Source organism: Chelmon rostratus, chromosome 20, assembly GCF_017976325.1.
Source record: "Chelmon rostratus isolate fCheRos1 chromosome 20, fCheRos1.pri, whole genome shotgun sequence".
NCBI lineage: Eukaryota > Metazoa > Chordata > Actinopteri > Chaetodontiformes > Chaetodontidae > Chelmon > Chelmon rostratus.
The window spans coordinates 20,724,446-20,740,204 of NC_055677.1; the positions used below are offsets into that span (position 1 = coordinate 20,724,446).

Sequence of the window (15,759 nt, forward strand, 5' to 3'; positions counted from 1 at the left end):
GAAATAATGTTTTTACTGTAGTCTGAATGTAGTGTTCCAATCTGACTTGATGGTCTAAATGCTGCTAATTGTCGTTCCTGATTGCCACAGATGACTGCTGCTAGTACAACAGAGCCTTGAGAACACGTTCAGTGGAGTACAGGTGTCGTGTCACTGATGTACTGTATTCTCCCCACCTGCAGGAAAGGTCAGGGCCGGCCCGACTGGGCAGTGTTCGGCAGGCTGACTCAACACAATGAAACCACCCTGTTCAAAGAGAAGTTCCTGGACTGGAGCGACTCCAGGAAGACACCCAGTCCCACAAAAAACACCAATGACCACATCACTGATCAGAAGGTATGAGGAAGTATTTCAGTTCATGGGAGTCTTATTGCTGCCGTCAGTGTGACACAGAGGATGATTTCTGTCCCTCTCTGCCATCACTCTGTACCCCAGGAGCAGTCCACCTCTGATCAGCCCCATGCGTACGACGCCTCCCTGATGCTGGCCCTCCATCAAGGACCCGTCTCCACCAGACTGGACGGGTTCAATGTTGGCCGGGGCTACGGCCTGGTGGAGGCGGAGGATTGGCGGAGCTACGAGATCAGCACACTTGCGGTGGAGGTGTGGCACATCCTGGAGTTCGACTACAGCCGCCTGCCGCGCCAGAGCATCGGCCAGTTTCACGAGGGCGACACATACGTGATGAAGTGGAAGTACATGGTCAGCACTGCAGGTTGGTATTATCACTTACACCCACTGCTGTCACCACACAGACATGAGGATCTTGACAACACTTTCTTGTTCCTCATGGAGCATCTTGTAGTGTTCCAGGGCTGTAGTCACGTTTTGGATAAACACATCAGTATCTTTCTAACAATCTCTTGTCATCAGTTGGGAGGAGGCAGAACCCGGAGCAGCTTAAGACGGCGGGGCCCGGGAAGGAGAAGTGCTGCTACTTCTTCTGGCAGGGCCGCAACGCCACCGTCAGCGAGAAGGGAACATCAGCGCTGATGACGGTGGAGCTGGACGAGGAGCGGGGAGCACAGGTACATGAAAGAGTGTGGGTATGTGTGTGTGTGTGTGTGTGTGTATCAAATGCATTAAGAATACACTGTTCATACAATCAGTTCAGTTTTTCCTGATGCTTCAAAGCCAGGTCCAGACTTCTTCTCCAGTGTTACACTACAAGTGCATGTTAGCATCCTTGAATTTTAGAGTCTCAGGGTATGCCTACATATGATGTTGCAATGTTTTGCAGACTTGCATCCAGAAATTAGTTTAGAATCAAATGCATTATGTACTGTTTTCCTTGAAAGTGCCAGAGTGAAGGATGCTGTATTGACTGCGCCTGTAGTTTGAAGTGTGACTATAACCAACAGTTAGAGATTAAAAAACGTTTCTGTTCAATTTTCATTCAGTAATTTGGAGCAAAGTATACTGTACTGTGTAGTACAGGAACTGACCTGTGTAATACAGTTCGTACACTTGTTGTGAATGGTCATGGAAATTTTTATTATGGGCCCTTGAAAAGTCATGGAAAAGTTTTGAACTTCTGTCCATGAAAATCTGTGGGAACCCTGCATATATCTGGAATGACTGGATGTCCACATGCTTGATATTTTTAATATAAATCTAATATTTTTTCTCCACCGTATGTAACATGTGTGGTTGTAGAGTATAAACTTCTTGTCAGGTCATGAAAACACCCAAAGCGTGAAGAACAGGCTCATATGAACCAGGAATGAAGAGATAAAGTTGCTCCTCGCTGATGTTGAGTTTGTTGCTCAAGAACCCTTTTGTCCAGAATTGTGTGTGCGTGTCCCTGGCAGCGGGGAGTGCCTGAGGACCACTCCCTGCTGCCACACTGTAGTGGGAGCAGGCCTATAGGTCCAGCACCGGTACCACTCTGGTGGGATTTGGGCTGAGCTACCAGAGAAGATCCTGTGCGATGAGGCTGCCATTGTGAAGCAGCTGAGGCTGAAGTCAGTCAGCCTCCAGTGCGGGACAGTGCTTTTTTTTTTTGCAAGGTTTTCCACCTTGATGCCCCGGTGGTAAATGTTTGTGGATTGAAGCTCCCGGGCTGCTTCTACCAGCTGCTTCAGAATGACTCTGGCCTTCTCCTCCTGCAGGGACCTTCCTTTGACCTCAGTGTATTTCAGGAGGTCAGTAGAGGGGACTGGACATTCCTGGACCACAGGGAAATAATCTACTCTCCTGTAACCAGCATAGACCGATCCATGGCCTCCCCCTCCCAGCGGCTTCAGCTGCTGGTATTGAGCCTCAAACTTCCACAGGCTGGTTTCCTCTGAGGTGGATGTGTTGGTGTTGTCCCTCTTCTTCCTGGGTGTTGCAGCTTCCGCAGAGAATGAGGCGGCGTGCTCACGTCTCTGTTCCAGTTCAGAAATCCTCTTTCTCTTTTGTGGTCCAGCCCCATTTTTGGTGACTTTCCTCTTTCTAGCAAGGTCCCCCAAGGGTTCAGGCTCCAAGGTCCCCTTCCTCTTCATGGTGCCCTCTTTGTGTCTGAAGGCGTTTCTTTTTCTGGGCCCCAGAGCCAGACTCAGAGATCCTTTTCTTCTTCTGTGGTGTATCTCTGTCAGCACCAGTCTTTCTGTTTCCATCCCTGGTCAGTGGGGTCTGTGCTGTTGTTGCTTTCTGTGAATGAGAAAATAAGTGTTTACTAATGTCTGTGTGTTTTGTGTTTTGGTTTGAAATTTGATTTGGTTATCATGAAACATTTCATTTCCACTATAACAATACGTAGTGCTGAGAGCTCACTGAAGAGTCTGATAGTATGAAAATAATGTGAATTATATGTTATAGTCGTCACAGTCACCAGATCTCCACCCAGCAGAGCACCATTAAACCTTTTGGGAGTGAAGACTGTGAGCACTGGAGCTGTTGTGAAGCCTCGTAATTAATCATCAGACACTTTGGTTTGATGAATAATTCTCTCAGACGGCTGAGATCATCCACAAACTGGATTTTACTGTTGTCTAAGTAGCCAGTACTGGTACTTCCTTATTGGACTGTTTCCTTTTGTTTATTAGCTGACTCCTTAAATGGCCACCATCACAATATGAATGAAAAAGTTCATTATCATTCTATTTTTACAAACGCTGACACAATGAGGCTCGTCATCTGCTGCACATTACTGTCTGTGAGCAGGTCTTAATGAATTAAGAGTCCTCTGAATCGCCTCTAACTTCTTTGAGACTAAGGACGGACTTGTAATGCTAAAAGGCTTTGTGATTGAAAGTGAAGACTACTAAAAGTTTCCCCTAACTCAGCCACTGAGGAGCTTCTTTTAGCCTGAGGATGTTTGGTGAATAAACCTCAGATTTCCACACAGTCAAATAATAGAATAGTGATTGGCTGCTGAGCATTTTTACACCCAATTAATATTAAGTAATGTTAGTAAGCATATGTGTGTGTGAGGTCACGTGTGTTTTCTGTGTCAGTCCAGATTTTGTATATAGGGCTTGTGGAGGCTTCACTCGTGTTTGATCTTCCTCCAGGTTCAGGTCCAGCAGGGTAAGGAGCCGCCGTGTTTCCTGCAGTGCTTCAAAGGCGGGATGGTCGTCCACTCAGGGAAGAGAGAAGAGGAGGAGGAAAACTCACAGAGTGAGCTCACATTACTTAAAGATCCATATTTTCTGAGTTATATTTGATCTATGACAGTTGTGAATGAATGAGACTCACAATGGCTTCTTAGACTTTCATTTGCAGCCATGTTTGCTTCTGTTGCAGTCATATAAATACATCTGTATGAGAACTATGTTGTAGCTTAGAGAAGAATTGGATTTTAAGAATAGAAACCATCCTGAGGGATCAACATTCCCACTGAAGCTTTCAGGAGCTCTATATTTTCCCACATCTCAAATAACTAAGCTTTTCTTCCTCAGGTTATATTGAAGTGTCACTTGTTTACTCATGTGTCCATCTCCCGGGCCTCTCACTCTGCCCCTGTTCCCCCCAGATGACTGGCGTTTATACTGTGTGAGGGGTGAGGTGGAGGTGGAGGGCCACCTGCTGGAGGTAGCATGTCACTGCAGCAGCCTGCGCTCCAGGGTCTCCATGGTGCTGCTGAGCGTGAGCCAGGCCCTCATCTACCTGTGGCATGGCTGCAAGTCTCAGACACACACACGGGAAGTGGCACGCACGGCCGCCAACAAAATCAAAGAGCAGTGAGTGGAAACCAGATTCTCTCCCCTCAGAGTATTCAGTCAAAGTGACATGAAAGGTGAAATTCATTTCGTTTGACTTCTGCTAACAATTATCCAAAGCAGTGCCTGAAACCTCTATTGATTATCGTGCATTATGTGTTGAGATGCAGCCGTTGTACTGCTGTTTTTGTCTTTGTGCAGTTGCCCGCTGGAAGCTGGCCTCCACAGCAGCAGCAAAGTGACCATCCGGGAATGTGACGAGGGAGCAGAGCCCGCGGGATTCTGGGAACCCCTCAGCAGGAGGGACAGGAAGGTGTATGACTGCATGCTGCAAGGTGGGGAACCGTAGAGCGTGAAGCCATTTTCATTCCTTTACTATAATCAGAGGTGTGGATGGTGTCATTAACGATTGTCCTTGGTTATGTGTTGCCTGACCTTTGACCCTCAGACCCAGGGAGGTTTAACTTCACACCACGTCTGTACCAGCTGAGCAGCAGCTCAGGGGAGTTTGCAGCTGTGGAGTTTCTCTACCCTGCCAGAGACCCCAAGCTTGTCAACTCTATGCCTTTCCTGCAGGAGGACCTCTATGCAGCTTCTCAGCCAGGTACACGCATGCATTTGTCCAACTGTATACAAAAATGATTTAGATAGCGAAATGTCTTCCAGTGACACACCCAGTTCTTCACTCCAGCTTTAATTCTGACCTTGATAATAATATATCAGTGGATATTATTTTTTTGTGCATTTAACACAAAACCTAAACAACTTAAGACTGGTTGTTGTTTTGCTGGTTAAGAATTGTGGCCAATAGTGTGCTGAGAGGGACATTTTACAGTTGAACTGTTTCTGAATGACCTCAAACATATCTTTGGGATTTTTGGCGAGACCGATATATATGCAATAAGATAATATCAGCTCATGTATCAGCCTCACAGCAGCTACATTTAGTGTAGCAAGGTTTGGTAGGAAAATGATAGAAAACCTAAAATGTAAAAGGTTTCTGGAACTACAAGGGAGGTAAAGGTGATGGCCTGAAGTGTGTGAAGATATCAGGAGGATCACTCCTGGTATGTGCTTTACATAAATGTGTTTTACATGAATCTTCAACTTGTAAACCTAAACCTCTTCACGGCATTGTCCCCACTCTGAGAGTAAAAAATGGTGTTTTCTCTCTGTGATGTTCAGCCCTGTTCCTGGTGGACAACCACCATGAGGTGTACCTGTGGCAGGGCTGGTGGCCTCAGGACAGCGAAAGCACCGGCTCAGCCCGAATCCGCTGGGACTCAGACAGGAAGTGTGCCATGGAGACTGTGCTGCAGTACTGTAGAAGTATTCTACTCCATTCTTCTTTTACAACTCTCTATTACTGCTTCATGGAGCATTTTATCTGTTCTTTCAGAGTTAGTTGATGTTACTTTGAAACAGAATTAGCCCAACAGATGAACTGAAAGCAATGAATGGGCAATGGTCGCTTGAAACAAATAAAAAGCAAGCCACTGATGTGTTGTTTTGTTTCTGCAGAAAAGAATGAGAAGAAGCCTCCCAAAGCGTATCTGATCCACGCTGGTCTGGAGCCCCTCACCTTCACCAACATGTTCCCCAGCTGGGAGCACAGAGAGGACATCGCTGAGATCACTGAGAGGGTGAGTGGATCAAATCATCTTATTGCTCGCAGCCACATCATCTGACATGAAGCAGGGTGGCTCACAGTGTCTGCCTGTAGTGTACATGTACTGAAACACAAGCACCTGTTGTACACAAATAGAGTGTTTCGTGGCTTCAGCTCAGTCCAGGTGCAGGCAATTATCCCCCACTGATTTTCATAGTTCAATTTATCGTCCTCTATCCAACTCTCTGTTATATATTGTGTGTATATGTGTGTGCTCTCAGGAGGCAGAGGTGTGTAACCAGATTATTCTAGTGGAGGACGTGTTGGCCAGGCTCTGTAAGACCACATACCCCCTGGAGGATCTTCTGGCCCGGCCGCTGCCTGAAGGCGTTGACCCTCTTCGCCTGGAGGTCTACCTGTCCAATGAGGACTTTGAGGTGAGGACAGACTGTCTCTGACGTTTTTGACACTAATAAATCAGGACCACGTGGGATTTGTGTCTTAACTTCATGTCAATGAATGAGTAAAACATGTGAAACATCTCAATAATTATTATTATTGTAATAATTATTATTATTATTTTTATTAGATTAATTCTCTTTTATTTGTGTTAGCAATAGCTTAAGAATAACCATCCGGCTCTGTAGTTCCCTCCTACTCTGCAAAACTTTTTTGTCAATTTTTCTGGTTTGATGATCCACAGCTTTTCTGTTTTGGCTGGCTGCTCTGATCAATCTTGTTTTAGCCATCAAATGACAGCCAGAAAATATTAGCAACTAGCTTGTGAAGTGAAGCATTTAGCAGGTAAGGAGACAGATATTTCTCTCGGGAGTTGGTGGAGACCAAAACAGAGCCGGAAGGACAGTGAATACAGGAATTATGTGGCCAGAAACAGGTTTGCAAGTAAGCAACTGTTTGATAGCACACAATGTGTTAATATGCCCATAATACTATCTCAAACGTGTGTGATATTCAGCTCGTTCTGCCCCCAAGCGGCCAAAAACTGATTCATGCTGCTTTTAAGTGCAGTATGATTTACTACATGTGCGTTTTAAATTCTTCTAATTCTTACTTTCAAAACATACTTGGCAGGTGATTGGATGAAACATCTGTCGATCTCCATCAGTCACAGGCTTCAACCAGTCATATCAGCAAATTATGATATCTTAATGTGCACAAGTCTGACTACTTTCTGTTTTATGTACTTCCTGATTTATCTAGGCTATGTATCAATCATTCAGCTTTTTTACGTTCATTGCTCTCTTCTTCTTTCTTTTCGTGATCTTGTTCTTTCATCATGTTCCACCATCTTCTCTCCATCTTGTCTTTTTGTGAACTGACGTGTTTCATTCATTTAACCCTCCAGGGTGTAGGGGCTTATGGGAAGGTGAGTCGTCTGTCTTGAGCATGGATGACCTGGACTGGTGCTCCAGTTGCACAGCATCCTCACTCAACTTTACCATTGTCCATTTCTTCCCAACTCTACCTCATCACTTTTTTTTTAAAATTTCCTTCTTACAAAACATCTAACATTTGTTCAGCATGCTGTTCACTCACAATCTACAAGCTGGTGTGGACACTGTATCCTGGAGATATGAGCTCTTTGAAACCGTATTTGACAGAGGATGTGAACTGAAGAGTGATGTCTGTGCTGTTAATCTCACAATGCATGAGTGTGTTCTCAGTCTTCACCATGCAAACAGCAGGATTTGTTGCTTTGAAATTCTGTATGGTCAACTGACATGTGACTGTGACTGCTTCATGCTGATGGTGTGCACGGCTTCTCCCACAGAAAGCCCTGGAGATGACCAGAGAGGAGTACGCGGGTTTGCCTGGCTGGAAGCAGGTGAACTTGAAGAAAGCCAAAGGACTTTTCTAAATGTTTGAGCAGACCCGAAGACATCAGAAACAGCCACCAGGAGGTTACTGTCTGTGTTTCCATCTGGATGCAACAGAGGCTCACAGGCAACCTGTCCTGAGCCAGCCTTCTGATGGTGGTGTGAGGACAGATGAGGGGAGTGATGAAGGTGTGGAAGTGGTGAGCAGTGAATGAGACGTGTGCCAGCTTCTTGTGCTGCAGATTCCCTTCCCGTCTGCGTTGGTATTTTGCTTGTGTAAGTAGGAGACGAATGTAGGCGGCTGCACCTCTGAGTGGACGTGTTAATAGTTCTTTAAAGTCACACTCTGTTAATGTTTGTACATATGTACCATACACAGAACAGCCAGTGCCGTTACGTTGTCAGCCATGCAGCCGTCTGTCAGAGTGGGAGCAGGCCGGTCAGCCTGTTCAACACACTCAGACTCTCTGTATGCTTGTGCATTACGAATAATTTATATTTATATCAAATCCATATAGGAATTTTTTTTTAAAGCTCCATAAATATTCACTAAGCTAAAACGATTGAATAAACTGTATAATGAACGCTGAGGAGGTTTGTGTCATATGTTAATAAATTCTGGATATTACAGAAGCTCTCTCCCGCTGTACAGTTCAGCATTTGCCATTACAAATCAAATGATGCAGCTTTGTTTGGACGTGTCTCGTTTAATTATTATTTGAAATAGAAGAGAGGTTAGAGGCTCGATTACAGGCAATGATGGAGCGGTGATTAAATGTATTTGATTTTTAAATCCCACAGTGTATAGTGCCTTGCTTTGTGTACAGTTTGTATACAGATCCTAGTCTGCATTTTGAAGACTTTTTGTGATATAAAGAAATATTAGAGAAATAAACCCTGAAAGTTGGATATCAGAACATTTTGTTGCCTTTTATTGTTCTGTTTAAAGTTCCCTGAATGCTAGTACATCATGTATTACATACTGTGGTTTAAACGTGAATCATCCAGTAGAGGGCAGTATAATACAAATTTTTGTGGATTGTGTACTGCTAGAGAAACTCCGATGATCAGCTGGACTCATGATGAGTCTCATTTAAACACGTTAGTCTGTTACCATGTGCTACACTGAACACTGTATTCTCTAGTCAGACAGTTGAATGTTGCCTAAAGAGAGCTCACTGTACCCAGAGAGACGAGACATACAGCAGCTGAGTGGTTCCCAGATGATTACTACAGGAAAGCAGGAAAAACACTCGTCACACACCAAATGATCTTTTCTCAAAGGGTTAGGGTTTTCTTATGAAGCACTGCGGAATTTAACTTGAGTCTATATTGTATTTGTGTCTTTTATTTGAATAAAATCCCTTTTTGTTCAGACAATAAAAACAGGGAAGCGAACCACTGAAGTGGCTCATATTGATGTCATTTGTCAAAAGGACTGGAAGATTCCCAGCATCAGGCCCTGACGAGGACATTCTGCATGGGGGAGGGGGGTTGCCTCACTGTCCACTCCTTCAGACAATAGCTTCAGGCAGGTCAGTGGTTCCCAAACTGGGGGTCAAACTGCTGTTGTGATGAACATGCACATGACCAGTCATGACACATGTGGACAGGAACAAAAGCTGAATGAATCTGATTCATAGTCCTCTTTCACAGCAAACATTTGGGCTCGGCGCAGCAGGAAAATCAATCACAGGTGTTACTAATGACATTAATAATGACTGTTCTATTCACGTGTCCCAGTAAGTCATGACGGTGTGACAGTGAGCCATGCACAATACCAGGACCCTGAGACCGAAGCAGCTACATGGAACTCAGCCGTTACTCATTTTATTATTTATACCTGGGATTCTCCTGCTGTGACACATCAAAATGTCTTCAGTGAAAAAGTATTTGAGAACAATAAAGAAACTGAGGTGCTCTGATGTTGGTTAGGCTGTCAGGGTTGAGGTTAGAGAAATACAAATCTGTCTTTTCACTCTACTTCATTTATATAACAGCTGTAGACAGGCTACTAGCAACCTTACAAAGATTTATTTTTTACAAACAAAATGAAAATACGTTTATTAAAGGTTAAATGAGCAAAATCATTTTGAAATTGGTTCCATTTCAACCAGCAACAACCGTGAAATGCTGCCTAAGTACACATGAGTAGTATTAATCTGACGGTTAAAGCTGCCATTTTTCTGTATTGAGTACTTCTGCTTTTGATGCTTCTAATCACATTTTTGTTAATAATACTGAAGTAACACTTTCATGTGTTTGAAGATGTTTACAGTGCTGTGTTTTTCTTACATAAAAGGATCAGAATACTTCCTCCACCACAGCTCAAAACTCGTGGACAAAGTTTAACTCCTATGTTTACTTTTGCACAACAGAAACTCACGAGAAACTTGCAGGAAAAATATGCAGTTCATGTTTTTAATAACGTTATTTCAGTTGGATTCATCCCGGCTGCTTTCGTGGCTAGCTTCCCCTAAAAATGCAGGGAGCGTATTAAGGTGCCGGTCCTTCAGTTTTTTCTGTTTGTTTCCAAAGCGTGGCATGGCAGAAAATGTTTGGGAACCACTGATCCGGGCAGGTAGCTCCTAACTAAGCCAAAGGAGGTGCTCAGTCATGAAAAACACACAAGAGTGAATGAATGTAAATTCCCAGTGACTTTGAAACATGAGGGCAGATCCCTATAATAAAATCAATTTATCAACACGAGGAAGTCGCTATGCTTTCACGTTGGTGTCAAATCAACACGTCTGATCTCTGCTGCTGCTCTGGGTTTCCTCGTGCAGTAACAAGCTGCCATAAGGTCTGCATGGTCCATACATGGCAGCTTTATGGATGCTGTTAAAGCTCAATTACCTCGCCATGTGAAGTCACATACACACAGGTGAAAGCTGCAATCAGCCGTCCAACCTGTCAAACCACACAGCCTCATTTTCCAGGCTGTCCTCCAACTCTACACACACACACACACACGTTGAAAGCTCTCAGATGTTCTCAATATCAGCCATTGGCCTGTGTTGAGGAACAAGAGCAATTATAGGGGAATTTCATGCAATCACAGTAGAACAATATACACAGCAGGTTTCTGTTCATCCAACTGTTGCTTGAGTGTTGCTCAATATTTTAACAGCCTTACTGACAGCCTGCCCTGAAACAGCAACAAGAGGAAGAAGAAGCTGCTGCCTGTTCCAGAAAGCTTGGCACGGCTCTGCAAGGTTCTCGCTGCTTTTTCATCTGCTCGCCCTCTCTTGCATGCTAAGTTGTTGGATTCTGAGTCTGCACTGGATTATTCTGTTACACATGCCTCCTCTGAACTCCTCTGGCCTGCGAGGAGTTTGATGTGCAACGCGGCGCGTATCCGCCCACCCGCTCCTCCACACCTACTCAGTGCAACATGTTCCGACACCCCCCAACCCTCACCATCCCTCCACTCTCTGTCTCCGGGAAGACGGTAGGATGTACAGTACGTTGCTGTGCACACACTGTCAGGTGTGTGTAGTATCTCTGAGCCCGTTTTGACTCTGAGCCCAGTTTCTGTGCCGAGCTCCAACCAGCTTTTCTTCTGATGCAATCCCTTTACAGGATGCAAAGACCTGAATGCAAAACAACGTGACACACACACCTGTACAGTGCAGTGTGTAGATACACACACAGAGAGAAGCTCTCAGTTATATTTCTATGTATTGTAAATGTACTGAAAGCACAAACAGAGCAGAATGGAAAGTAAAGGCTAGTGACCAGAATTAAAAACGGTGCTATCAGTGGTGGAAATCAAGTACATACATTTATCTGCTTAAGGGATCAGTTCACAGAAATTACTAAGAAAAAAAAAAAGCATGCGGTTTTGCTTGTTTTCCTCAGATTTTGAGATTTCTGCCTCCACCTTACAGTTTAGTTAGTGCTGAAAAGTACATTTAAATGTGCTGTCAGAAGTTTTCAAAGGGACTGTTTCTTAAATATTTCCATTTTCCCATCAATTTCCTCTGAGATGTGAAATTTTATTACTCGGGTCAAATAATGTCGAAATCCCCTTGTAAACTTTTATGTGTCACATAAAGCGGAGTAAAACATTCCTGCAGTTAATTACAGGGCTTACAAGCCCATTTAGTAAAACTGGTAGAATAGGGTAATCACCACGACACATACTCAATTGAAAACAGCACAAAGATAATATATCTAATGTTTGACCTCTTACTTTTTTTTTTGGTAAATATCTGCTTATTCTGAATTTGATGCCGCAGGAGCAACAAAAGACCGGGAAAGATGTGGAGCGCTCCAAAAACACCTGTTTGGAACATTCCACAGGTAAAGGGGTTGATTGGTAACAGGTAGATGACGTGAGGTAGATTTTCTGTTTCTTTTTTTCTACATAAAAACATTGCTTCATGGTGCTACAAGTGGTTAAAAACTCAGCAGGGGCCCTTTAAAGGGATGCTCCAGAGATTAAATACTGTCCTTCCATAGAGATGTGGGACTTGCTGGAGACTGAATTAAGAAATAATGGCCAAAACTGATGGAACAGAGGCTAAGACATTTAAGACTCTGAGGTCTCTTAGGTAGATAAACCCTAATGACGATTGATTGACGATGATTTTTTAGCCTTCATGAACAGTGCTCTGTTTTCACAGGTGACCTACATGAAATTTGTGGAGTGCACCTTTAAGATCATCTTAGAAAATCTAGTATGACTTTCCTGCCCAACTGTACAGAGAGTAGTTAAAGCGGTTGTACCTCAGCCAGGAGCAGCAAGAAAATAACAATGAAATAATACCTGTAAGACTATGAAAGGGGGCATTTTGCATCTTGAGCACTAATCCAGGTCCTCATTCATACTGTTGTATTGCTCCTTTATCTGAAGTAAAGGATCTGAATACTTCCCCTGTGCCATTAGAAATAAATGGAAGCTGGACAAAAACACCCCATCTTTGATCAGCATGTGACCGCACGCCACACTGCGTCTGCACTGTGAAGGATTTTGAAGCTCTGAACCTCTGAAGCAGCAGAAAAGGTGAAACTGTAATGTTTGTGATTAATTATTAGATTATGCAAAGGGTAATTAAAATATCAGTCAATATTTACTGGGCCATATGCCACGGGCACTTTTGCAGCCATGGCTCGCCAGTGAATTTTAATATCCCAAACAGGGGGTGAAAGGCACCCTTTGGCAGGTATCTCCCTAATGCTCTTAACCATCTGCCGACGCTCAGCCCACTTCCACACTAACATAATGTTTTGTTTATGATAACAGTGTTAATTCAACACAGGCTTAGGTGCAAAGTGGCACAGTTGAGCTTTAGCACCATTTATTCCACAATATTTGCATTTGGCGGTGTGCCTGCCCAGCAGCACTCCTCCCCTCTCCCTCTCTCCTCAATCCACAGAAGATGACAAGCAGCGAACAATGAGAGTCCAACGAAGGCTTAGCATGTATTCTTCTGCATGCTGTGTCTCCTTTTTGTTCAGAGTTTCTATTTATGTGTGGATTATCACTTGCTCTCAGTATCTCAATGGATCCATGGGTTCTCCTCTCTCCTCTCCTCTCCTCTCCTCTCCTCTCCTCTCCTCTCTCCCCTCCTTTCCTTATCTCTCCTCCCCTCTCTTCTCCTGATTCCCCTCCTCTCCTGATTCCTCTCCTGATTCCTCTCCTCTCCTGATTCCTCTCCTGATTCCTCTCCTCTCCTGATTCCTCTCCTCTCCTGATTCCTCTCCTGATTCCTCTCCTCTCCTGATTCCCCTCCTCTCCTGATTCCTCTCCTCTCCTGATTCCTCTCCTCTCCTCTTCTCTCCTGATTCCTCTCCTCTCCTCTCCCTCTTTGGATTGGAAAAAAGCTCTAAGCCCCACACTTCCTGTCCAAAGTCTCAGAAAACCACTTCAAAGACTCAGGCCCAGGATGATTTATGGGAAATGAATTTCAGAAAGGAGACTTTTTTCTCTTTTCTGGTGCCCTGGGCTCTTAGTGGTAAGCTCTGCTTGTTAACCCAGATTTAGATCTCTAGCCCGATGGAGCCCATAAAAGTGGTGTGGATTTATAAAATGTGGAGCGCCGCCACGTGCCTCAGGTCCCTTCGCTCACTGTGTCTCTCTGCTGTCTCCTGTCCAATTTAGACGGTCACCTTTAAAGCTGGATGGAGACTCTGCACCACCTGGGGCACATCAGCCCGAGAGGACCACACACTCTACAGTATGAGCTCTACAGGAGATTTAATTCTGCAGATTTATGATGGAATTAACCTCTAGATGGAAAATAATGAGAAAGTTAAAACTCAGTTGTGGGCAAGGCTGCAACTAAGGATTATTTTTTGACAAACTAATCTTAAACTCAAGGTCCATTTAGTCGCTTTTTCCAGAGCTATTAACTGCATCTCCGACCACGGTGATCCTGTCTTCCATCTTGCCAGTTTCTGACAAATACACAGATTATTTTTGCACAAATTCTTCTAAACTTGTTGCTTCTGAGTGCATATGCAAAACGTTTCGAGGTAATAGCTTCAACAGAGTCGAACAAATGAGGACCTTCACTGCCACTTTAAATACTGCGATGACTGATGAAACTTAGGAAGCAAAATTCTTCCAACACTAGATGCACTGCAGAGAGAGAGACAACCTGCTGCAATGTACTTACAGTTTCCCACTTATTTCCTAGGAAGTTTCCAAGAAGGAATTATGTAAACTACTAATTATAGGGAAAATTCCTGGAAAGAACCACCTCATTGAAACTCAAGTAAAAATTAATTCACAATTCAACTATTATTGGGAACTTTATTCTTCTTGTCGGACTGCTTTCTCTCCTTTTGACAAATTTAGAAGGTTTGCATGTGAGCTGTGCTGGACAGCCTCAGTATTGGGGAGTGGGGAAGCCGTGATGCGCCGGGCAAATTTCATCACCCTCTGCAGTACATTCTGGTCTGAGACTGAGCAGCTGCCGTAGCATACTGAGATGCAGCTGTGAGGATGCTCTTGATGGTGCAGCAGTGGAAGTTGACCAGTATCTGAGGAGATAGAGGGACTTTTCAGGATCTTCAGTAGGAAGAGATGCTGATATGACTTCTTGACCAGGGTTTGACCAGTTTGAGGGTCCATGAGAGGTCCTCAGGGATGTGGACACCTGGAAACTCTGGAGAAACGCTCAACCTCTGTCCTGTTGATATGGATGGAGGCCTGTGCGCTGCGATCTAATTTTCCAAAGATGTTAAACAGAGAAAAGCAGTTAATTCTCTGAGAAGATGGAACCAGCCAGTGTTTTACATTTTTTGCATGATAATTTCTAAAATTTATTCTTTCAATGCTGAAGAAGGGTTGGCTTTTACGCTTCTCTCAGTAGATACTCTTAAAGAAATGAGCATTTTAGTAGCAGCATATTATTTAATGGTTCCTGCGTGAGCACACCACATCCTCTAAAGCAGGTTAAAAATAATATTTATTATGAGCTGAGGATGGTAGGTGAGAGCAGAAGTCACATTACTTCCTCCATCCAGGATTAAGAGGGCTTCCTGCTGTACTTCTGCCAATCACTCAACAGCATCTTCGCAGACTTTGAGAGGCGATCCCCCACAATGCACTTCACGATTAGGTGTTGACTCTCTGTGTGTGTGTGTGTGTGTGTGTGTGCACTTCCAAGTGCGCAGCACACCTCCAAATTGAGGCCTTTGGACCAGAGTCAAGAGACTGCCCTCCCACCGCCACCTGGCATCATTAGAGGCTCTGATCCTCTAATCAACACCAACAAACACACCCCCCTCCCTCCTTCTGTTCCTCCATCCATCCTCGCCTCCACCACCCCATCCTGTGGCCAAGCCCCGGGTCTGGCAGCCTGCTGTGGAGAGCAGGGTAGTGGATGTTTTTTGGAGGGTGGGGGAGGGTGCTGCTAACCAGGTGGGTGATGATGAGGGCAGATCTGGCAGACAGCCGGCTGGGTGGTGGCGAAGGGATTTAGAGACGAAATGCAGTTCCACTAACATACATGATGCTTGTGGTTGTTTTCCGTTCACCAGCTCACTGTTGAAGTTATTTTCTGCTAGACTTGTTTTTGGCTTTTTGGGTTCGTGAAGCAGGAAGAGGTTGCTTGTATCATCTCGAAAACATGCGCGGCTCAGAACTTAAATGAGCTCGACATCAAACGGTTTTGGTGTGTGTTTGCAGGGAAAAGAGGAGGGTCAGGTGTATAAT

The 15,759-nt window shown here is 44.3% G+C and overlaps 1 protein-coding gene across 10 annotated transcripts in view; it reads left to right on the forward strand.

Moving 5' to 3' along the window:
* svila (supervillin a) overlaps positions 1–8,501 on the forward strand; it is an 82,312-nt gene extending 73,811 nt beyond the window's left edge. For 5 of the 10 annotated variants that reach the window (XM_041961083.1, XM_041961075.1, XM_041961077.1 and 2 more), the window contains 13 exons: positions 183–336; positions 436–715; positions 874–1,028; positions 2,112–2,252; positions 3,498–3,603; positions 3,959–4,166; positions 4,347–4,480; positions 4,594–4,749; positions 5,331–5,474; positions 5,667–5,788; positions 6,036–6,191; positions 7,121–7,141; positions 7,547–8,501. In XM_041961083.1, the coding sequence (XP_041817017.1) occupies positions 183–336; positions 436–715; positions 874–1,028; positions 2,112–2,252; positions 3,498–3,603; positions 3,959–4,166; positions 4,347–4,480; positions 4,594–4,749; positions 5,331–5,474; positions 5,667–5,788; positions 6,036–6,191; positions 7,121–7,141; positions 7,547–7,633 (1,864 nt within the window). In that variant the 3' untranslated portion in view covers positions 7,634–8,501. The remainder of the gene's footprint in view (positions 1–182; positions 337–435; positions 716–873; positions 1,029–2,111; positions 2,253–3,497; positions 3,604–3,958; positions 4,167–4,346; positions 4,481–4,593; positions 4,750–5,330; positions 5,475–5,666; positions 5,789–6,035; positions 6,192–7,120; positions 7,142–7,546) is intronic. The other 5 variants (XM_041961081.1, XM_041961084.1, XM_041961082.1 and 2 more) reach the window with 3 other exon arrangements.
* Positions 8,502–15,759: the final 7,258 nt, after the last annotated feature.